Source organism: Nycticebus coucang, chromosome 6 (assembly GCF_027406575.1).
Source record: "Nycticebus coucang isolate mNycCou1 chromosome 6, mNycCou1.pri, whole genome shotgun sequence".
Taxonomy (NCBI): Eukaryota; Metazoa; Chordata; class Mammalia; order Primates; family Lorisidae; genus Nycticebus; species Nycticebus coucang.
In genome coordinates this window covers 9,009,136-9,033,918 of record NC_069785.1, presented here as the reverse complement: position 1 = coordinate 9,033,918, position 24,783 = coordinate 9,009,136, and the positions used below count along the sequence as shown (strand labels likewise).

The 24,783-nt window shown below is 42.7% G+C and overlaps 1 protein-coding gene across 2 annotated transcripts in view; it reads right to left on the bottom strand.

Moving 5' to 3' along the window:
- MDGA2 (MAM domain containing glycosylphosphatidylinositol anchor 2) overlaps positions 1–21,743 on the bottom strand; it is an 838,509-nt gene extending 816,766 nt beyond the window's left edge. For both annotated transcript variants that reach the window (XM_053595463.1, XM_053595464.1), the window contains exon 1: positions 21,419–21,743. In XM_053595463.1, the coding sequence (XP_053451438.1) occupies positions 21,419–21,698 (280 nt within the window). In that variant the 5' untranslated portion in view covers positions 21,699–21,743. The remainder of the gene's footprint in view (positions 1–21,418) is intronic.
- Positions 21,744–24,783: the final 3,040 nt, after the last annotated feature.

The following is a 24,783-nucleotide window of genomic DNA, read 5'->3' as shown; positions in this document are numbered from 1 at the left end:
ATTGTCTGAAAATATTAAGTTATTCAATGTTTACAATATTTATATGTTCTTAGGTAAAAGTGAACTTTGATTCATGTGTAACAAATTAAGAAGAAGACATTTAAATTGTTTCAAGTTACATAATTATTTTCTGAAGTGAAATACAGTGCTGTAAAATGTCACAAACCCAGGCAAATAGGTGGTGGGCAAGAAAATAGTACCTTATCATTTTTTAATTTTTAAAATTATGAAGATCTTTTTAATACGATACATAAACACAAAATTTCTGCAAGCAACTGATAACTGATGGTGGAAATAAAATACATCTTTTAAAGTTTTCCAAATAAGTAAAAATGAATTGAGTACAACTCAGAATCAGAAATCAAGATTTAAAAATCCCTAAAAACTGGCATTTGTGGCCAGAGTTCTTACCACATCAAACAGAAGTAACTGAAAGTCTTAGCCAGATTCAGGTTGAAAAAAAAAGGAGGTACTGTCTGACAAACCATCTTCTCTCCATTTTTACTCCTTAACTTCCAAATACCAATTTGTGGGGCCACTGGTAGATATGACTGCTATCCCAGCAGGACATCACCGTCTAGTAAGAACCTTAGAAGGACATGAACTAATTACCACCATAAGAAAATATGACATTGCCACAGTTAAGGTCCTTTAAAATAGAAAGTGGATTTTTCTATGGAACCCAAGTAACTCAGGAAACAAGAGCAACACAGTAGCAATGAACTTCTCCAGAGAACAGATTTCATTCATCAAAGGAATACCGGGGAAGCAATCATTCTTTGCTGAGATTTACCGAGATCTATGCCTGAGATTGCTTGAGCCGTACGCAGGTCTAGCTTTGCCTTCCCTGGGTGAGTGTAATGTCTCAGGGATTTCAGAAGTTGGGAAAGTAATAATTGCAAGGACTACAAAGTCAGATGTTATTTCTGGAGCCAACCCATACACTTCATAAAGACAATGGAAAGCTGAATCAATTTATTAGTGTGGTCAGCACAGCAATGCCCCCTCCAACACCCACACACAAATGTCCACTGGGAAACTGAGTGTGTTAGGTTGCACGGCAAAGAGAAATTCCAATTGCACATATAATTAAAGTTGCTAATCAATTGACCTTAAAACAGACAGAATATCCAGGATTATCAGGGTGAGGGCAGGGCCAGTGTACTCATAAGGGTCCTAGAAAGAACATGACAGAGCAGGAGAGAGGAGCAGAGAAAACAATGATGTGAGAAAATCCTTATTAGACATTATGTACATAACAGGGTGCTTTCTAGACATGACTGTGAAAGGACGGCACGGGGGGGGGGAGGGTAACACCTGTAGCTTCAGAGATGGAAGAACAGGCCATGAGCTGAGCGATACGAGGAAGCCTGTGGAAGTTTCTCCTTAGAGCCTCCAAAAAGAAACTCAGCTTTGCTGACCCCTTGAGTTCAGCCCAATGAAACCCCTGTCAGCTTCCAAACTACAGAAAGAATTAATATTGCTTAAAACCTCTAAGTTTGTGGTAATTTGTTACAAAAGCAATAGAAAACGAACACAATCAATGTAAGGTGAAGTGTGGCAGCCAAAAAGCTTTCTTGACAGTTAATAAAAAGAATCTCATTTTCTACAAACAAGTAGAAAAAAAATCCTTAGGATAAGAGACACAACTTAATTACACGTAAGAGCCGGAGCTGTGGCTATGCCTGGACTGACCTGCAGAGTCTCCTACCCCTGAAGGTGGCCCAACCTGGAAAGACGCAGAGACCCTGAGACAGGGACATCTGCTTTGACGCACTCAGCAGTCTCGACCGTTAGGCTCCCCAGAACCCTGTGCCTGCAGAGACTCCTCCCTATTGGAGACCACTGCTTGTGGTTTCCCCGAAAACAGTGCAGATGACTGTCCCCTGCAAGAGCGTAAGTCTCTCCCAGGATTAACAACCACCTCCCCTTCTGGATGAAAGGCCAATAACCAGGAGTAAGTCATACCTGGCTGAGGAACTGCGGAGCCCACAAAGCAAGGAAAGGAACAGTGGCCCAAAGGACCTAGCCAGCACGTGCCACTATAATCAGGAGAATAACCTCGGGTCACTTCGGAGGATGCTAGGTCAAAGGGAATGGAGCAGAAAGTTGAATAATGGTGCACCACTGATCTCTCCCCAGCTCCCCTCCTGACAGCCAAACCCATAACTAGGGCTAAGTTACAGCGTAACCCAGCTGTGAAGGTGCAAAGGTTACCAAGAAAGAAAAGAGGCTACACTCTGAAGGAAGTGGATTTAGCCGATAAGTACCAGCAAAATCTGGAAGAGTGTGCAGGTGAATAGATTCTAAAGGTACTGGATTAAGATGCGAAGGGATGTAAAGTTGGCTAAGAAGGGAGTTTTTGATGTGAGACAAATTGTAATCACACTATGGTGAGGACCCCAGGAAATGGTGCAATAGTGCTGCTAAAAAAGCCCAGCCAATTTTGCTTATTTCACCCTTACTAGGTAGAATTAAAATGCCAGAAATGTAATATATAGTGAAATACTGTATTAAAAATACAATGTATTTGGGGCTGGCGCCTTACCAACTGAGCCACAGGCGCCGCCCATATACCGAGGGTGGCGGGTTCAAACCCGGCCCTGGCTGAACTGCAACCAAAAAATAGCTGGGTGTTGTGGCGGGCGCCTGTAGTCCCAGCTACTTGGGAGGCTGAGGCAAGAGAATCGCTTAAGCCCAGGAGTTGGAGGTTGCTGTGAGCTGTGTGAGGCCATGGCACTCTACCGAGGGCCATAAAGTGAGACTCTGTCTCTACAAAAAAAAAAAAAAAAAAATACAATGTATTTTATTCTAAGGAGGATAGATTTCTGCTATTGCAGTCACTTCCTCTTACTGATTTCTGTATTAGTTCAGGAGGGCTGTCATAACAGAATATCACAAAGTACAACAGAAATCCATTTTCTCCCAATTCTGAACACTAGAAGTCCAAAAACAAGATGCTGGCAGCACTGGCTGCTCCAAAGGCCTCCCCCCGGCCCTTCATGTGGTTCTATTCTCACTTGTCCTCTCCTGAGCACACACTCGCCTGGTGTCTCCTCCCCTTCCTGTAAAAACACAAGTCTCACTGGATAAGAGTCTCACCCTCTGACCTCATTTATCCCTAATTATCTCCTTAAAAATTCTATTTCCGGGCGGCACCTGTGGCTCAGTGAGCCCCATATGCCGAGGGTGGTGGGTTCAGGCCCAGCCCCGGCCAAACTGCAACAAAAAAAAAATGGCCGGGTGTTGTGGCGGGCGCCTGTAGTCCCAGCTACTCGGGAGGCTGAGGCAAGAGAATTGCTTGAGCCCAAGAGTTGGAGGTTGCTGTGAGCCGTGTGACGCCACGGCTCTCTACCCGAGGACGGTACAATGAGACTCTGTCTCTACAAAAAAAAAAAAAAAAAAAATTCTATGTCCAAATATAGTCACATTGGGAACTGAGGCTTGAACATACAAAATTTTTTGGTAGGAAAACACAATTTATGTCCAAACAATCTTGGAAACTGAACAAATGATCTGCAAAACGTAGTAACAGAGTCTACGATGGTGGAGTATGTTTTTTTAATTTTACCAAGACAACTGGTTATTTGGAATGAAAAAGGAGAAGTCTGAACATTGTTTCACTGTCACCTGGCTCTCCAGAAAATGGAGGTAAAACTAACCAGACCTAACAATTTACTGTTATCATAAAGTGACAAACAGAAAAAAATTTTTTTAAAGATTAACAGAAGTAGGCTACGTTGAACAGTTTGATGAGAATATTTCAGATTGTATATGAAACCAGCACATTGTTCCCTTTGATTGCACTAATGTACACAGCTAAGATTTAACAATAAAAATGAATTAAAAATTAAAAAAGAAAAAAGATTAACAGAAGGAGGAAAGCTTGCATCCACATACTACTTGAAGGCAGAAAACTCACCTTCTAAGTCACTAGTCTGCATTAGTGAAAGAGGTCCCCACATTGCCAAAACCAAAACTGCTGACAGGAGGTTCACCATGGAACTGTATTCCCTGACAGCAGTGGGAATGACAGGATCCTTAAAATTAGAGGACACTTACGTCACTAAATGTTCAGAAGCAACAGCAACGTTGGCACAATTATAACGAGTGGCATAGATAGGATGACAGCATGAGTGAAGGGGCTCCCTAAACACCTCCTGTCCCCACCCAAAACCATGCCAGCAAATCAAGGACCATCTTTTTTACATTCCAGGAGGAATGGAAGTTTCTAATACCACCCCTAAAGATAGAAAACAGGCAGCAGTGGCTGGACCTGGTATCAGGCTCTCCATTTTATTCACAGACAAGATAGATGCCGGTAGCTAATACTGGACAAATTCAACCAAGTAGAAGCCCCAACTGCAGGAAGTTGGCCAGTTGCCATGTCTCTGTTAGAACATATTAATACAACGTTACATCATGGTACCCTGCAATTGATGTAGCAAAATCATCACTGATCTTGTCTATCAAGGACAACTAGAAGCAGTTCTCATTCACATGTGGCAGGTGCCATCCTGACCCAAGACTGTAATAACACTTTTTGTCCTTTGCCGTAACACAGTATTAAAGAATCTGAGCTTACTGAATATTAGGAAGATCATTACATGGGTCCATTATATCAATGGCATCCTGTCAAATGAACCAGATAACCAGAAACTGGCAAGTACTTTAGCAGCCTTGGTAAGACATATATGCTCAAAAAATGGAAAATAAACACCTTATCAGTAAAAGTTTTAGGAGTCCAAGGCCTGAGTCACAGGAAGATAACCCTACCAAAGAAAATGACAAATCACTGTACATTCAAAAGTAAAGGACAACCTTCTAAAATAACAGGACATTCTCACATTTCCCATCAATAAGGAAGAAGTACAATCCCTAAAAGGCCTCTGGATTCAGGATAGAACATATCCTATTCTAGGAATACTGCTCTAACCTACTTATATATGCCACAAAAAGATGCTGGCTTGGAGTGGTGCTTAGGGCAATCAAACATTTTACAGTAGGTACAGGTTCCACTGAAGAATTTCTCAAGCTTAGCCCGAATGTCCCCACAAATTCTATAATATTAGAAATATCTTTAATTCAGAAAGACACACATAGAGTTTATAGCAGGTCCTAAGGTCACTGAGCAAGCCCATGCTGTTTGCAATAGGGAATTACAGACCATTTGCAAAAAATGTTTATGGTGTATTAAAGGGAACTTGGATAGGCAGAATGCCTGAAAAATGGCTATTAAGAGATTAGGGTGCCAAAAATGCCCATTACAAGTTAGGTCTATCGGTCAAGTCATAAGATCAAGCAAGTCCCATAGCAGTCTATTAATAAGTAAAAATGGTGTTTTAGGGACTGAGCACAGGTGGACAGGGAATGCGCAAGCCAGCCGCACGCAGAGGGGTCCAGACCCCTACACACTTCCTGTTGCACTGACTCATTCCCCTCCCCTCATACCCAAGACTGAATGGGCAGTCCCCTAAACCACGAACTTCAAGCCAAGTTCACAGATGGGTTGGCTCCACATGGCGTATGAAGAAGAAAGGTACTAACAGCTGTCCTGCAGCCCCACTAAGGGGTGCCTTGAAATACAGCAATGAGAGAAATCCATGCAAGGGGCAGAGCTTCCGAGATTCTAGACTGTGTGGGAAGAGAGGGGCTGAGTAAGAATACTTTGTATATCACCTCATTGGCAGCAGTGAATATCTTGGTTGGTTGTTGGTGGGAGGCCTGTAAGAAAGAAATACCAGATCAGCAACAGTATCTCTGTGGGAAGAGGCATGCAAACATAAGTCTTGTGGGAGTGGCCACAAAGTAGACAGATCTGTGTACACCATGTTATTGACCCTGTGGGTTAAACTGTCCCACATAAGCCACACAAGGCAAGTCTGTAATGGGTTACAGGCATGCGGTAGACAGTGCTTTTTAAAAAATATCACACACATTTCTCCAATTCTACAAGCCCTCTTTTAAGTGTGAACTTGACACTATTTCCATAAAGTGGTGGGATCTATAATCCCTTTCTTTCAACCTGGGTGGACTTTTGTGTCTGCCTCAAATAACAGAGAGCCATAGAACTGACACATGTAATTTCCATGGCAAGATCCCAAAAGACCACACTTCTAACTCCTCGGGATGTTTTTCCTTAGAAGTGTGAGGAGGCCCAAACGTACAGAGAGGTAAGACTGACGTGCTCTGCCTTCAGTCCAGCTGAGGTCCTTGAGATCAGGCAGCACCTCACCCACCATATATGTGAGTGAAGGTGCCGCCAGGTGACTGCAGCTGCCAGGGGTCACATCATGCTACACCTTCAAGTCTTCTTCGGTGAGGGCCCAGAAATAACTGGAAAAAGATAAGCCATTCTGACTATGCCTTGTCTGAATTTTTGGCCCACTGTATCCAAGAGTGGCTGTTTTATACCAGTAAGTTTGGTTGGCTTGTTACAGAGCAATAGTGGTTAGAATACAGTAAAAAACAAGTATACAGAATGAATGGACCAGTTGACTTGAGTCAGCTTGCCCTCAGCTGCTCCAACATCGCTGCAATCAGCACAAGAAGGAAGAAACCACATACTCAGTGTGGACGTTATGACCACACTGAACAGCGTAGGCTCCCAGTCGCCTGGGTGGGCCTAGTTGCTGGTGCTGATAAACGTACAACCTGCCAGCAGGCAAGACCCCGATATACATCATTTCTCAAGGAGACTAACCAGCCATTTGGTGCAAATTGAGTACAGTGGACTTCATTCACACATCAAAGTGAAGAAATTCATCTTGATTGAAACTGACACATATTCTAGGTATGGGTTTATTTTTTCTGCCTACAAGCCCTTCAGCAAACACCTCAGTCCAAAGGATTTCAGAATATGTGACCTGCCAAAACGGCATCTCTTATAACATTGCACCAAACAAAGAGATCCACTGAAAAGATTCAGCAGTAGACTATGGAATCCACTTGTTCTATCTTATCATCGACCACCCAGCCTGAAAAAATTATTGTTATAGTTTGGTTTGTCTGACTCCTTGAAATCTCATGCTGAAAGCTGATCTCCAAAGTTGGAGGTGGGTCCTACTGGGAGGTGTTCTGGTCATGGGAGGGATCCCTCGTGGACGACTTGGTGCCACAACATAAGACATTTAAAATATCATTTTTAGGTTCACAAAATAGTTCATCCATTATTTTGTTTAACAATCTTTATTGTACTTTTTATAGATATTTAATTATTGATAAATGTTAATATTATATAATATTCAATTAAATGATACATAGATGCATTTAAAATCTAGATGTATAAGTGTATAATTCAATGATTGAATAACTATCCATCTCTGTACAAAATAGAACATGCATCTAAGGTACCATAAAATGTAAAAATTAAAATTAAAGAATGACATAAAAATAGGGCATACTATGTTCTGAAATTACTCCCAAACAGAGAATTAAATGTATAACTTGTAAAAACATAAAATCTATTAAACACTTTGTGAACTTGGAGTTCACCCATCTTTTACAAAGCCTTGCATTTTAATTTGAAACTTTCCATTACAAAATATGTGATGCTCCAACCGTTTGATAGTATTATCACAAGTTACAATGCACAAGTCATATCCCCCCAGTTTCAAGTATTTGGCTCAGGTATTAAGAAGATGCTGTTTAAAGAAAGGATTCACAAAATCAGTGTTTCTCCATGTTTTAAAAGTAAAGAAGTCTGGCTTTAAAATACAATAACAACACAGTTATACTACCGAATTAATGAATTCCCAACTGTGAAATGTGAATGTATAATGAATTTCAGGATGCTGTTCCTGCAGCCAGACTGAATTAAGAGTTAAAGTTCTAAAGACTCAATTGCCTCTGAAATTTTGAGGGGGGATGGTTATCAGTTAAAGAAAACATCAGCTGCTTAGAAATGCACGGCACTGCAGCGAATATAATACCTTTCCTGTTCTCTCTTGAAATGGTTTCCTATTGAAGCAGTTTCTGTATCCATCACACGATAGCCAGAATGGTACAGGGTTATACTGTATGACACAATAACTGCATTCAAAAAGGACTGCAAAAAAATGACTTTTGTAGTAGCAAATACTGTAGCTAAAAGCTTAAAACAAATCACTAAGCTGCACTAATTTGTAAGCGTTGAGGTTTGAGGAACTCACTGGCAACTTGGGGCAGAGCTTGTAATCAACTGTCCTGCTGAGCACAACAAGATTTTCAAGAAAAGAAATCCACTGATATAGTCTCCTCAATTAACTCTGAGTGAAAAATGTCCAAGCAACACCCAGAGGGAACTCAAAAATCAGGCCAAATACGACATTTAACTATCAGTCTTACTAAGGCCAGTGACTATTAATCAGCCTGGGGGGAAAATGCAGTGTACCTGACAGTGGTTATTTTTTATAAGCAAATGCCTGCGATTTTATCTGAAGGAATATAGCTGCTTCTGCAGAATATATAGCAGAGCTATGTCTTCATTTTTACAGGTTACTAATTATGAATAAGCTTAAAATATCCTGTCATTCCAAAAGTAGTTTATACCAGAGAGAGTCCTCAGTACAGGCATTTCAAGACTAAAAAGAAAAAAATAAAAATAAACCATATCTTTCTTTTGCAAAAAAGAAAACTGAATGGTGTAAAGTGCTAATGTTAGCTACCTATATATATTTCTCAGGAAAAACACTATAACTGATTTCCCAAGTTGAATTTCAAATATGTATATACTATTTGAGGTAAGTTTCGTGCATGGCATGACATGAGCTAGCTACATTCCATGTTTTAAGCACAGAAAGTATAAGCATAGGTATATCTAAATATAATTTGAATAATATATAAAAAACTATTAACAAGTATTTCTTTTTACATATTCTTCATATTTGAATCCAAATCCAGCCACCAACAACTGTATGAGGGTAAGTTAAACTTTTCGAGTTTCAGATTTTGCATCTATCTCATGCAAAAAATAATAGAGAAATATGGAAGATAATCCTAAACACTTAAATTTGGTTTGTGCATGTATTTTAGAAAACAGATGTGAATGCAGATATGTTTGATGTGTTTCTCACTTAGAAAGCAGAGAATACTACCAAAAGGTCCTGACTAATGGAATGGCAGGGAAGGTCTTCTACGTATGTAACTGCCACATCTGTAACTTCAGATGTATAAATCACTGTAATGTGGATAGAATAACCTGCACGGCGGCACCCATAGCTCAGTGGGTCGGGCACCAGCCACAGACACAGAGGCTGGCAGGTTCAAACCCAGCCCAGGCCAGATAAGACAACAATGGCAACAATAACAACAACAACAACAAGCCTCAGTGCCTGTAGCTCAGAGACTAGGGTGCCAGCCACATACACCAGAGCCGGTGGGTTCAAATCCAGCCCAGGCCTGCCAAACAACAATGACAACTACAACCAAAAAATAGCCAGGCGTTGTGGTGGGCACCTGTAGTCCCAGCTGCTTGGGAGGCAGAGGCAAGAAAACTGCTTAAGCCCAAGAGTTTGAGGTTGCTGTGAGCTGTGACGTCACAGCATTCTACCCAGGGTGACATAGAGAGACTCTGTCTCAAAATAAATAAATAAATAATGCATGTATTATGGAGCTAAGAAACATTTCTGTTTTGTCAACCTAAAAAAAGGAAGAGAACTGGGTTATAGCTTTCACATGAAAGCCAAAAATTAGTTTCATAGTAGGGCTGAGTACATTGGATACTTGGGGAAGAGGGAGAGGGAGGGGAGGGAGGAGGGAGGATGGGCAGAGGGAGGGTGATTGGTGGGATTATACCTGCGGTGCATCTTACAAGGGTACATGTGAAACTTAGTAAATGTAGAACATAATTGTCTTAACACAACTTAACTAAGAAAATGCCAGGAAGGCTATGTTAACCAGTGTGATGAAAATGTGTCAAACTATTTATAAAACCAGTGTATGGTGCCCCATGATCACATTAATGTACACAGCTATGATTTAATATTAATAAAAAAATAAATAATAATAAATAAAAAAAGAAGAGAAGAAAAGTAACGAGAGTTTCCAAAAGTAATGTCGTAAACTCATGAATACAAACATGAGTTTATCACAAAAAATATTTCAAAATTAAAATGAATATTTGGTGAGAGATCACATTACCCTGCTTCCAAAAATAAGAGTCAGATTTGCAAGGCAAGTGGGAAAGCCACCTAGTTCCTTGAGATTAACCAAAGTAAAGTTTAGTTACTACTGAATACACACACACACTTTCTTATACATATTTATGTAGTGAATATATTTATATGTGAATCTGTATTTTTAAAGTATGTATGTATACACATACTGTACATACAAATATATGTAGTTGCAATGTGCACCTGTATGTATATAAATATACGTGTGTGTGTGTGTGTGTGTGTCTATACAGACATATATGGACATACCTTCTTCAGACCTCTGAAACTGGGAAAGTGGTTAAACATAAAAGTTTCAAAGTACTTCTTTGCATAAATCAGCTTAGACAGTTAAGACATTAACCATAAGTTTCAATGATGACAGAAAAAAAAAAAAGCTTTTGGAAAACTTAGCCAAAATGAGGTAATGATGACAGAGTTCAACAGTAAAATCATAGGCCATTTCCCACCCCAACGGCTGCAACCCGAGGGGTGACTGATAGGGAGGCCTAGGAAATAATCAAAGAATAAACAGCCTCTGCGTAAAAAGGCGGATTATTTCAGGCTGCAGCCTACTGAGAGTTTTTCTTGTCTTGGGGAAAGATGGGAGGTTTCTAAACACCAATTTTCACAATGATGATGTCATTGTGTGGTTTACAACATTTCAGGGAATGGTCATAATGAAAGAGAGTTGTGCCACCATAACCAAGTATGTTAAGATGAACCAGTACATGACAATGAAAGACCAAAATTAGCCAAAGATTGAGTCATAATTAATTGTGGGGTAAGACTGAAGCCTCTTTAACATGAATAGAGTAGCTTTGTTAAAGCGAAGCGCACAGGTGATATAGACCAGTGTGAACATGAAAAGCATAAGTGACTCAAAGGCTGACAGAAAATCACGATAATGATGGAACATACGCCATAAAAAAAAAAAAAAGAAAGATACATGTTCCGAACCAGCATGAAACTGTAATTCTGAGATACCAAGGTAAGACTTCTAACTCTGAAATCACTTGGCGGTTCTGTCTGTTGATATCTCAGTGTCCAGGGTGTACATATGATTAGGGTGGCTTTTTTTAGCAAAGTCAGTATTGTTCCCTCCACATGATGGGGAAATTCTTCTCAACTGACAATTTTGATGTTTCTTTATAGTCCTGAGTAAAGGCAGCCATCTAGTTTGTCTGAAGAGGTACCTGACCAATATGCTGAACTAATATTAAGCTAATGTTCTGATGTTCAGAAGACTAATTCAATTAAGCAATTGCAGCCACCTAGTTAACTGTATGAATGGGGATTATAGGAGTGAACTACCTTTCACTATCAAAAAATACAAAGTAAGTGCCAAGGAGAATTAAAATGCATTGTGTCTAAAAATCCTTTTTATGCATGTGGTTATTACTGTTTAAGACTAAATAAAACCCCATTCAGCCTTTTCAGTTAATTCTACTTTAAAGATGTTTTTCAGTGATTATATGAGTAGGTGAGAAACAGTAATTTTGGTTACTTTAGAACAAAAATTAGAAGATGTTACAAAATAATTTTATGAGAACTCCATTTAATGATTTATCTTCATTTTATGTGTTTATTTAGAAATTATAAGCGTTCTTACAACTACATCCATACATTTTCTTTGTTTGTTTGGGTGAATTCTTTTTATATAGTGCTATTTTTTCAATCAGGCTTGAAATGGAGGGTATTAAAAATATTCTTGCTCCTTGACATAAAAACAAGATGTGTACATCTATTTGAACATACACATCTTTATATAAGATAAATGTACCCATGTAACATAGGTTACACTCACGCTCTCTAAAGCTCTTCACGGGAGGGGGTTACCAGCTCCATGCCCACCACCATCATTAAAAAGAAAAAGGAGAAACTTCAGCCTTGCATGGATGGAGAGAGGAAGCCTGAGGACCGGTACCACGCACGCATACATGTGAAATACAACACTGATGGCATTTCATGCACATATTACAGCTAGTGTTTAAAAATACACCACTGGAGTCATTTTCTGCTTGACCGAAACAACTGGAATATTTTTTTCCAGTTATCTCCTAGCCCCTTATTCTGTTCTAAAAACTAAGTGACTGTCCTATTATGAGGTTCAATTGCAAGAGCATCTAAGAATGCAGTTTTTAAAGAAGAGAAAGGAAATGTTCCGTGTTCTCCCCCTTCTACTCCGGATATAAAAGCCCAATTGCACTTTTATTCTAGCTGGTAGCATCAGTCCACTCTCCTCAGAGTTTCCTAGGTGTGGAAGCACAAGGCTGGAGATTAAGATTTTGACCTGAGGTAACACGAAAGCAGAAGCAGGGCAAGAAGAAAGCCCAAGTAACCCAGCAGAATCCAACTACATCACGCTGCCTTGCACGGTGATGACAAGCAACAGGAAAAGCATGTGCCTCCCTTTTCGCAAGGGCAATGCATTTGTCTCATTGGCCGCACATTACAATGTGATGCTTTCAGTCACTTAGAGTCATATTCTGCTGCTTCTAAGCAACACTTCTTTTTAGCCTTGAAAAGTCTTTTGAGTTTGCCTCAGACAGGAGCTGCCATGTATATTCCAAGTTTCCTGAGGTTGCTTAGATTTGGAGGGAGCTCCATTTCCCATAGGAATTTTACAGACAATTGCCTTTAGAGTTCTTCCGAAGAGCTGTTAAATTAGCTTCACATTGCACAGATAACACCTCAGAAACTAGAGGGACGTTAAGTGTCCAAGCAAGTCCCAGAGTATCAAAACAGTCATTTATTTTGCAGACCTCCAGACTTTTGGAGGGGGAAGGCACAGTTTAAAGTTGGGATAAACTCTGAGAAATTGCTTACGCTTTGTTACACATCTGATCCAGGGCTATTTTTCTTTCTGTACCACTATCCCCCCGCTGGGGTCCACGCCGTAGCACTGCTCTTCACCCCTCCCTTACCTGTATCATGCCAACCCATGTTCAAGGCTCAGTGCCTGATGTACCAGCTTTCTGAAGTTTCCTCCAAGCATGACAGCTTCTGTATGGAATAGCTCTCTTTAGCTTAGGCACAAACATCTGTGTATTTCTCATAGTCTTATTATTGGTTTTTCCGTTTGCTTTTATCTCCTTAATTAACTTATAACCTCTTGGAGTTTACAGCCCTTACAACACAGCTGGATCATTTATCCACAGCAGTGAAACGTTAATGTGCTAACTTTGAAGTTACTGGAACGTTACCTAAATTTGCCTAGAACCTGTGAAGCATTCTCGCTGAATACAAGAAGCACATCTTATTTAAGTACTTTCCATCCTTCGTAGGACACTCATAGTATCTGCTTTCTTCTCCTCAGACAGAAGTCCCCCTGAGGTGAGGCAGGAACCCAACCCAGCTACACTCAAAAGTAACAGCCACAGGGCTGACGTTCAGTCTGCACCCACCTTTCCTTACATTCCCAAGTCATGCAATCCATCAACAAAAAAGAATGATCTCGTGGTTGAAAATGACATAGGCTCTTTGTCAAAAGCCCCTCATCACTTCATCTTTTCCTACCAGAAAATTCTCCCTGAAGATGTCCTTCAGCCACACAACAGACATTTTTCATTTTTACTCTGTAGGATGCATTTGAGAAAAGTTCCAGTTACTTCAGGAAAAAAAAAAATGAGTTTGCCGTTTTGCCATTACTTAAAGGGCAGAAGCATTTTTGTAATAGCCTTCCCTTCCTCCTCCCCTCTTTCAGATCTCAGCTGCCTTTTGTGCTGTCCATTAGGACTCGGGGACATCCAGCTGGGAGGAAACCTTTCCTCTTCCAGACAGACGGGTTTCCCTTTCTGTGGACTCACTCAATTATTTTGATTCTTTCCATTCCCATTACAACAAAGTAAGACAAGAAATATATTGCTTGAAAATAAAATAACATATCAATAGTTGACTCTGTCAACCACACTGCAAGGGTCCCCAACCTTTTTGGCACCAGGTACTGATTTCATGGGAGACAATTTTTCTATGGGTGGAGGAGTATTTGGGGATGATTCAAGTGTGTTTTACATCTGCACCTCAGATCATCAGGCATTAGATTCTCATAAAAAGTGTGCAACCCAGATCCTTCACATGCAGTTTACGGTACGGCTTGACCTCCCATGAGAATCTGATGCCACCACTTATCAGACAGGAGGTGGAGTCCAGGCGGTGACGTGAGTGACAGGGAGTGGTAGTGAATACAGATGAAGCCTCCTTCACTCACCAGCCACCATCTGCTGTGAGGCCAGGATCTCCTGCTATGTGGCCCAGTTACTAACAGGCCATGGACTGTTACTGGTCTGTGGTCAGATGTTGGGGACCTCAGATCCTCACAGGACAGTCCTTAATATAGACATGGCCATGAATAGAAAGAAACTAAAGTCTCCTAGTTTTATCCAAAGTTGTAGGGGTAGCATACAGACTAAAAGACAATAAGAGTAAACTACATCATAATTTCTAATACTGCTAACCCTATCATAACATGTATTAAAATGATATATTTACAGTTCAATGTTTATTGGCCAAAAAATATGATCCTAATAGTTGACAATCTCATCTCTGATTCTAACCCCTAAGGAATGCATGATTATAAAGCAGAAATCCTTTATCTGCTCATTTCAACTCATTTAATCTTACTCATTTCAACTGATAGAATCAATAGAAAAAGAAATAAAGTGTTTCAAAATACAAGATGAGAAATGACAGAGTGCCTTGGAAAAGTAGCAAGAAACCAGTATGAAAAGAGCTTAAATGGGATCTGTGCAAGGCAGTATAGTTAGGAAACAAAATAGAACTGTGAGGGCATAAAATGCAAATAACTAAGTTTAGACCTCAATAACGGAGCATGGGAAATTCATGAGAAATTTTAGTAATTTGCAAATGAAAAAATGTTCCTACAGTAAATATATCTAGACCCTAGAAAAAAGAAATTTCACAAATCCCATAGGACGTCCTGACATGATAGTAAAACCTCTGTGTCTTAAATTACTGAGGTTATTTAATGATTTTAAAATTTCTTCTTACTTATAACTTTGTGATTTTACAGGACCAAGAGATTAATTAGGCTTGAAAACAAAAATAGGATATAGTTTTCTATGAATGCAATCATTTTTTCAGTTGCCTCTAAATAGTATATTATTTACATCAATAGTCACTGAAGGAAAGAAATAAAATTTCATTTTGTGGAACTATTTAGTTAATGGCAATTATGATGAAGCTGAAAACATTCATTCCATTCATACTTGAAACATTCAATATAACAGTTTTCATATTTTTCCAAAATAGCCTAAAAGGAGAATTTAAAAAGACCTTCCCCAATTTAACTCTGAGCGGATATCACATTCCCCTGGTTAGCTTTAGCTGACAAAGAGTACAAGGTCTAGAGGTCAATTCCAGAGCCAGGCAAGTTCATCTGGCTGTTTGTTGTTGCCTTTGTGGGTTTTACAAGTTTTGAGCCCAATTCTTGTGGGTCTCTTCCCACAACATGTGGGCCAACACAGAAAATATAAGTGAAAAATCACCTATAGATCTTAAGAGCAATCCAAGACTATGGTTCTTGATACTGTCTTACTAAAATATAAAGAGAACTCAAAAAGCTCATGACATAATCCCATCCCCATGAGTCGTGAACATTTAAATAGTCCTGCACGTGATCCAATGACATTTAAATAGTAAATTTAAAACAATACAGAGTCATGTTCAGAAAAGTGTGCTTGTGTCCTTCTTCTCAAGAAAAGTTTAAGGTGTTTTACAATCATAAAGCTATAAAAATAAAATAGTATTAAAATGTAAAGATGAAGAATCATAACCAAAGACAATAAAATTAATCAAAGAAATCAAGATCATGAAGAATGCCTTCGAGAATTCCTTTTGTAACATGTTCACTAGGGTTACCTAATCTCTACATTTTAACCTCTGACTCTTAATTGTCTGCACCCTGGCATCCTACTTACCTATTCACTATAAAATGATAACATAGGCTTGATGTATAATTTGCTCAATCTAAAATACAAAATGTTCATTACAAAATTTTACAAAGAATTTACAAGCCTTCTCTACCTGTTGACCACTTTTTTTGTAAAATTTTGTAATGAATATCTTGTTAATAAGGTACATATAGCAACACTGTCCCCATGTATGGTGACTTATGGGATATCCTGTACTTACTAGCCCACTCGGTGGCTTCCCCAGGGACATACAGCACATGCGCAATTAATATAGTATAAAACAATAAACCCATTTTGCAGGTGAAATTGCAGTAATATGATCAGCAAGCACCAATGGACAAAATTTATCCCAAGATAAGATGGAAGCCAAGCTAAGATAGTGGGTGAGTGTGCAGGGAAAGTCATGTAAGGAAGGGGAAAAGAGGTGAGAAAAGACTGTAACAGAGCTTCGGATTGATTTTTTTTTTTTTTAGCAGTATTATTAAAGTCATCTTCTCCTACAGGCTGACATCCTAAATATGGTTCAGTCAAAAGCAGTATCTCATCACAGGGCTTCTTGAAATCCAATCTGGACAAAAAATCACAATAAATATACCTTAGGATAACTTTGCTATGAGGTCAGCTATGTCCTCAGTCTGGCTGTAATGGCCGACTGACCTCCCGTAGCATCTTGGTCCTTTTGAATCAATGTGCCCATCCAGAGTCAACCCACTGACGGTCTGAAGTGTCTTCCGGGACCTTCTTGTCTTATCTCTTTGTTCTTAATTCCACCAAGTTATTTCTGTTTAGCTGCTCTCTGGGGTGCCATTCTTAAACTGTATGAGATATACATGTATATCTCAGATAGATACAGCTATAGGCAAACCATATATATATAAAGTGTATATTATAGACATAGGGTTATTATATATGGTTTGTTAATTTGTCACTTGAACGTGTTCCGCAAGTTAGCATGTGATTGACACATATGTGTAATACCTAACACGTTCTGGAAGCTATTTTTGGACAGTCATCAGAACACAAAGCCATTGCTTGATTTGGTCCCCACTGAAGCTTTTCAGAGCTGGAGTTTTACTGTGTTTTTTTTTGTTGTTGTTGTTTGTAGTGGGAATTTGTCTTTGCTGATGCACTAATATTTTAGCATCTTCCTTGGAAATTAAGAGTGTGATAATCAGGAGTAAAAATACAGTGTGTCAATGGAGAAGTTTTTCCTTTTTGAGCCAGCCAACTGAGACGTTTACACAAGGTATGATTCTAGAGAATATGTCATTATCAACAGGATCTCTATAAAACACAGTTAAGTAACCCAAACAATTTACTACCACAGAATAACATAAGAAGAAAACTTTCAAAACTAGGAAAATGCTTCAGCTCACTTAGCTCTAGATATGTGAGTAAGCGTGAAGCACACACATGCTGAGCCTTGATGGTACGTCTATTAGTTACCTGAGCTAACCCTGATGCAAGGTGAGCACAACAAAATTAATAATGCCAGAAATAGATAGCAGCTCATTGTTGATTTAATGACATTTTGGTTTTCAGTGGTGGCATTTAAGTAACAAGAAAATTCAAATAAAACTTTAAGATATCAAGAATGTTTTGGGAAAAAAATGGGGGCATCTCTAATGTTTTTATTTTTTAATTTCAAAATACTACAAATGGTTTTTGTTACGTGTGATTTTAAGAAAATTCCAATAGCTTTTCGAAATTCCAGAAGTGAGAATTACAGTGTACGGAAGTAAATTTTAAAAATATGTATCTCCAAATACGTATTATTCATTTAAATATCTTCGGAAGTCCGCATGACTATGATGTGTATGTGTCCACACACACATGTGTGCGTACTCTCTATTATGAAGAGGTTTTGCAATCTTTCAGAAGTGTTTTCAAATAATTCACTTTATTATTATGTCATATCTAATAGGAAACATGCAAGAAATATAAAGAACAGATCCCATTAAAAAATTTTAATGACAGAACTATTGACCAAGGGTAGACAGGCAGTTAAAGGATAATCTATCTCTCTTATCCAACTGCCACATCACATATAAATCTTAGCTGCCGTGCAGTTAGTTTGGTAAAAAAAAAAAAAAAAATTCCAAGATAAATGACAATCAGTTCCTAGGTCTATGGCAGAAACTTTTATACACATGGTTGTAGAACTGAGTGGGCATGAGAAGAAGAAAATTGGAGTACTAGAGGCAATACAACCCATGCATTAACAAATATTTTCAATTTTCCTAAAACTTAAAATCTGAATTTCATGATCAGAGTTTTCGAGCCAGAAGTGGAGAAGTGAAAGGATTGCCTCACCATTCTAGGAAAAGAAGACTAGAAAGACACAACTCTGAAGCATATGAATCAGCCGTTCTCAACCTGTGGCTGGCTAACTACAGGAACTGTAGGGTTGCGGCATAAGGAAGGTTGAGACCCACTAATGTAAATATTATAATTTTAGGTGACAATGAAGTTATCTCACCTGAGTAACCTAGAAGGTGATTTTGTTTCCTCTTGAACCTGGCTAACAGAAGACAGAGTTAAGAAATAATACTCTGTGTAGTATGAATGGTTTGCATCTGGAAAATACGGACCTTTATATTAGAAATTTTCTATCTACTTTTAAAATTAATCACTTTCAAAGATCTTTAAGTAAAATGTTCAAAATACACTTTCCAGCCTTACACTAAATCTTACATCTGTTATAATTGATCAATTTTTAACTAAATAAAACTAAACTGATTCCTTCCTTATAAATGCTTTGACAACAGTAACACTACCTTATGTTAACAAAGGTCATGATTTACAAAGTCAAAGCAAATTGTCGGTCTAGGTCAGAGCTTCTCAGACTTTTAGTGTTCATCAGAACCATCACTTGAGGTGATGAACAGGAATGGATGGGTCCCACACCCTGACTTTCAGATGTAGAAAGTCTCAGAGGGGCCTGAGAATTTGCATTTCAAACAAGTCCCAAGGTCATGCTGATGCTAAAGATCACGTGACACTTTGAGAACTTAAACTTCTGTAATAGGCAAGACCTACTTGAAAAGTAATACACAATTTTTTTTTTTACCCACCTACTAGCTGTGACATTTACAATGACCATGAATTCTGATTAATGTTTCTCACACAAAGCCAATTCTATTCCTAGCTACGTGACTAATGACCACGTCAATATTAAAACAAACCTACATGAAAAGACCCCGTCTTCATTACAGTCCCCGGCTCAGTGGCAGAACTACCTCTCCTTGACTGTTAACAGACATGGGCACAGGATTATGTTAATAAAATTGTTTCCTATTTCTCTCCACTGTTACTCCTTTCCACTGTCCATCGTGAGACTTTCCAAGACAAATAATCTGAACCACAAAGAAATTATAGGAAAATGGAACTAAGCCTTTCTAACTCAGGCAGTTCCATCAAGATCCTGCTGCTTCCATAGTCCTTCTCACTTCTCATTACCCCTACCCACACAGAGAAAGGCACACATATTTTAAAAAACAATACAAAACCAAAAACTTCTTTTAGCAGAGATGATCTGAACCAATGAAAGAGAAACACAGATTCGGATATGGAATAAGAGGAATTCTGCTCTTGAGGCTCTAACCACAGTACTCCTCCATCTCTAGAAGCCCAGCTCCTCTCAAGGGTTCAGGGGACACCTGAGTGCAGCAGAGTCACATGAAAACCAAGTGAATTCCTGCTCTCTCTCAGGCCCTATCTCCTGCTGTCCCCGCAGTTTTGAAGTGGCCAGAAGAGTCAGCATCTCTCTCCAACACACGCCCCACACATAAACATCCTATCTCCAAGTCACCACCACCACCACCAGACAACCTGTCTTTCACTTGAGAAGGAGGGAGTGAGGAGAGGGAAGTTCAGATGCTTAGAGATGGAAGAACGGAAGCGTGCTTGCTAGCTTGAGCCAGGAAGGCAATGGGAAAGACATGGGAGGGGAGTGGCGGATGGAGCACAGGAGAGACCACAGCTGCTGGTGCGGACCCCACCCCTTTCTCCCTAGCACTGCTCAGCCCTGGGCAGAATACAGAGGAGAGATGAAAGGCTGTGTCTGATGGCCAGAGTTCATCCATGAACACCTGCGCAGGGCTGCACTCCCGCCTTCCAGAGAGTCTAAGAACTCAAAATCCACTGAGACACCCTCTGCTCTGTGGTCTGCTCTAGAGTCTGCAAAGAAAGCTCCAACCCTTTCACAAGTACTCATGCCTTTTGGCCCAGGGACAGCCATTGACCTAGCCCTGCAAGCTGGGGTCCAAACCCTAGTGAGATCAAGGATGAAGTGGGCTGGATTTCCAGCACACACGTCTGGATACCGGCTGTAGGGGGTGCTGTATGTGAGTCATGGTCGTCTGTCCCCTCAAGGGCTGCCGCCGACCCTCCCACCATACCTCGAGCACACAAAAGTTATTTTTCTATTGGGGCACCGCCTGCTTGTCCTAAGAGAGGACTTAGATTTCAGTCCACTATTAACCAGGACCCGTGTGCGTGTGCGTGTGAGTGTAGTGTAGTATTTCAATTCCGAAAACCAAGGGTGCCAACTACTGACAGGCAAAAGAACCTGGATTTGCTTTTGAGGACTTCAAAAGCTCCGAATTAACAAGCCTGCCATTCTCTAGGTCCTAAACCTTCCAGATCTGGGTTCCAGAGGACAGCTGAGACTCTGCTCCTGCTGGAGACAGCTGGTGTCCTGCCCTGGAGCCGAGACGCGCGGACTTAGCCGTCCGTTCATTCATGAATTTGCTCACCCATTCACACAAACATGTCCCTTAATTGTGTCTGGCACCGAGAATCTCGCCTGCTATCTTCCCCTCCCCAAGTCAGTGCTCATGGCAACGGCTGGAGCAGAACGCGACTCAACTGTCACCCCACTTCCTGAGCTGGAGAATCAAGGCACGTAGGTATTGACAGAAAAGGGGGAAGGTGGAGAGGCAGAGGTAAGAGGCGGAGAGGGGTGGGGAGCCTCCAAAGGGTCACACTTGAAGCTTCCCTTCAGGGGGAAACCGCAGCACCGATACCGCGGCACGCAAGCATTATTAAATCAAAGGCTACTGGAGCTCGGGCTCCCCGTGGGGATAAATCAAGTGCAAAGCACTCGTCCGCACGAGTGCGTCGCCGCCGGCTCAACCCAACTCCGCGCCGGAGCCCAGGCGCCGGGGGAGCGGCTGGCAGCCCAATCCGCAGCGCGCTCGCTGCCTCCTCGGCGCTTGCAATAACGCGATGAAGTGTAAATCAAAAGCCACGCCGGGAGGGGCCCCGAGCGGCGCGACTAGTGCGTTTTCGGTCGGCAGCCTGCCTAGCCTAAGAATCACAAGGTCACGATAGCGTCGCGATTGCACTCACCGTACACTCCTTGGCCGGAGATCCCCTCCAGGAGGACTGTCAGCAGCCACACGAGACCGTACACCAAATCCATCTTCACGTGAACATGAACATGTCCAGCCCAGGGGGGACGCGGCGGGACCTTCCGAAGGCCGGCGGCCGACAAGGCGCGCTCCGCTCGCGCCCGGGCCGGGCCGAGGCGCCCGGGAGCTGCTGGCGGAAGGAGGAAGCGCCGTCCGTCCGTCCTTCCCCCGCGGCGGCCGCGAGCGGAGCGCAGGAGCCCCGCACGCCCCGCACTCATGCACACACACGCGCGCACACACACACTTGCACAACACAAGACCCCGACACACACTCACGAACGCCGCACTCGCACCGGGCGCCTGGAAGAATCGCAGACGCGGGGAGGGAGCGGGGGGCGGTGATGGAAAGGGGAACCGAGAGAAGCAGGGCTCTTCAGGGAAGCGGGCTCGAGTCTCCGCAGCGGCGGCGGCGCGCGGGGCAGGCGGCGGGCGCGGGCAGGGGGCCGGGGGGCCGCGCGATGCGAGCCTGGCTCGGACAGCCCCGGAGCAGGAAGTGGCCTCTGACCCGGGACACCACCGGGGCTCTCTGGCCTGGGTTCGCCTTTACAAAGTAACTCGCGAAGGTCCCCGGAGGAGCGTCAGGCGGCGGCAGCGGCCCGCCCGCCCGCAGTCCGGAGCGCCCAGCTCTGCTGTCTTGCCTTCCCCATTCCATCAGTTGCCATTGCAACGCCAATCCTGTTACACCGCACAGACTCGCATCGCCCAGCCGAGCGGGGAGGAAGAGGAGTGGGGCTAGGGGGCCGGGGTGGGGAGGAGGGGCAGGAAGGAGGGGAAGGAGGAGGAGGAAAGGGTCCAACGGGGAGCGGAGTGCGCGTCTGGAGCTCGCTAGGGCACCGGCCTCGGCCGCTGCCGCCGCCACTGCTCTCCGGAATCGCCTTTAACGCCTCGCCAGCGAGAGGATGCTCCGGCCGGCCGCAGCGATGCCGGAGCCGAAAGCAGAGTCCAGGCACTGCCACTTGCGAGAGAGAGATGCCGAGCGGAGACCCGATCCGCACACCCGTCCACGCGTGCCCACCGGCACTGCGCTCGTCCTCTTCGCTTCCGCGCCGCCCCCGCCAGGTGGAGAGGGTGGGGGCGGTCGGGACCGACGGGAGTTTAGAGGAGGGAGCCGCAGAAGGGGTTCCCCGCTCGGGCTAACGTAGTGCTGGCATCCGGAGGTGAAGGCGGGAGCGGCCGCCCGCAGAGGACACCGGCTGCGTGGCGCCGCTCGGGCCGCAGCAGCGGCAGAGGTGCCCGGGCTGAGCGGCTGAGAGCCCGGGGCTCGACGCCGGCCGGAATCCCTGGGTGTGCGCGGGGCTGCGCGCCGCGGAGGCGAAGGAGGGAGGAGGAGGAGGGCGAAGCGGCGAGCGCAGAGCGCGGGCGGACCGGCTGCCGGGCTGCCTGGGAGGACGGCGGTGTGTGGTCACGTTGTGCGCTACGTGCTGAGAGCGCGAGCTGCTAGCCGCAGCCGGGCGACGTCAAAGCCGGGTGCGCGGCTCTGCCGCCTGCCTCCGCGCCTCCTCTGCTCCTCCTTCGCTCTGCCTTCCTGTGACAGCCGAGCTCATCAGTATGGACAACGCCGGAGACTCTTGGAGGCCAGCGGCACCGGCCTCCAACCTCCCGCCTCCCCCGCCGAGGCCCACCAGGCTCTCCGGCAGCTCCGCGGCGGCGAGTGCCCGTTATTTATCTCTGCGGCCGCTATCTGCGTCTGCACGCGAAAGGCCAGCTACCACCTAAGACCCGGGGTAATTACATGACATGCTGTCCCCTCCCCGCCGCCCAAGGTCTCCTAGTATCCGTTCTGCTTGGCTATAGGGGAGAACAGGCCCTAGCACTCAGAAGTGGAACCGTGTCTCTCCCATTTCTGTCTTTTTTACTGGAAATAGGCTCATCCCAGCAGATGAAGTCTCTTGGGAAAGGAACGCTAGGAGTTCAGAGATTAGTCTATTTTATATGCAGTGTCTCCTGAAGTTAACTGCTTGGGAAATCTTTCCTTTTTGTGAAAGACAGGGTCTTTTATTGGGACAGAGCTACCTCTCATCTATAGGGAGCTAATATATATTATACAAAAGGGCTGGAAAAATCTTTACGAAATCCAAAGCATCTTTCATTTACATTGGAACGAGTGTAGAAATGGTACAACAAGAATTAGTAGGGAAAATCTGAGAATATGTTGATGGCTGTTTTCTATTAGTGTTTCCCGTACACAGTCCACTTTGCAGAATATTCTCCACTATTCAGAGACCATATGGATACGGAAGTGGTTGAAATGGTTTAAAACGTTCATTTATACATACGTTACAAAGTAAATTCTGTGGACTCTGGAGGACTAATCATTTACCTACTCCCCTAACAGACTAATGTAATGTACTGCGGGTCCCCCATCCCTAACCTGCTCTTCTGCTGGGAGGAGGGGCCCCAAGCGCTAGAAAATAAATAGTCCTCAGTATTTCTACCAACGTCCTTTTCCTCATGTGAATGGAATTTGCTATTATGTTTATAGGATATGATCCAGCGCTTACCCTCTGGTTTAGAAGACATGAGGAGCCAAGAATCAACAGGGCCCTGAAGGATGGTCCGTGCAGTGCTGAGAACCCCTGGCTTATGAAATGCCCCTCTCACCAGGTGGAATGTAGTATCACTCTAGAAGCAAAACTCAAACGTACAGCATTTCTGAAGGGAAATGAATGAAGCTCACGCACTGGTCACCTGTAGGGGGAAAAATTCTTATGATTCTGGAGATCTGCCTTTTATGAGTAGATTCCTGCACACTGCAGCACAGCAACCTCACAGAGCAGGAAGCTGCAACTCCTTTCTCATATGGAGGCTCACACATATCTGGGCCATGAGGCTCTTTTGGAGTTCAGCTTATAATGTTCTGAAGTAGCCCTTCACCCTCACATCTGTACTGTCCTTTTTAACTCTTAGGCTCTTTTCAGTGTCTGCAGGACTCTAGATTGGAATATTTAATCATCCCCCAAAGTCAGTGTCAAACTAAGTGGCTATAATGGTGGACATTACTGTTCTTAACCTTTAACATTAAGACATAAGCTTCAGGAACACAGGGCCTTTCTCTTTCATATAATGCCCATCTCCACACAGGAAGGACCATGTACCCATAGAGCCCTCAGCAATTTCCAAGTAAAATATCTGAAGCCTAGAGAGATCTTAAGAGAACCTGGTTGCATTATAATTTATTTCAATTATACCTAAATAAAAATTGGGGACACAGCTTGGTGCATTAACTCTGTGCCAGGCCTTGTCCAAGATTATCACACACTTAAGAGATTTATAATATCTAATCCCTTCTCTCAAGAAACACAT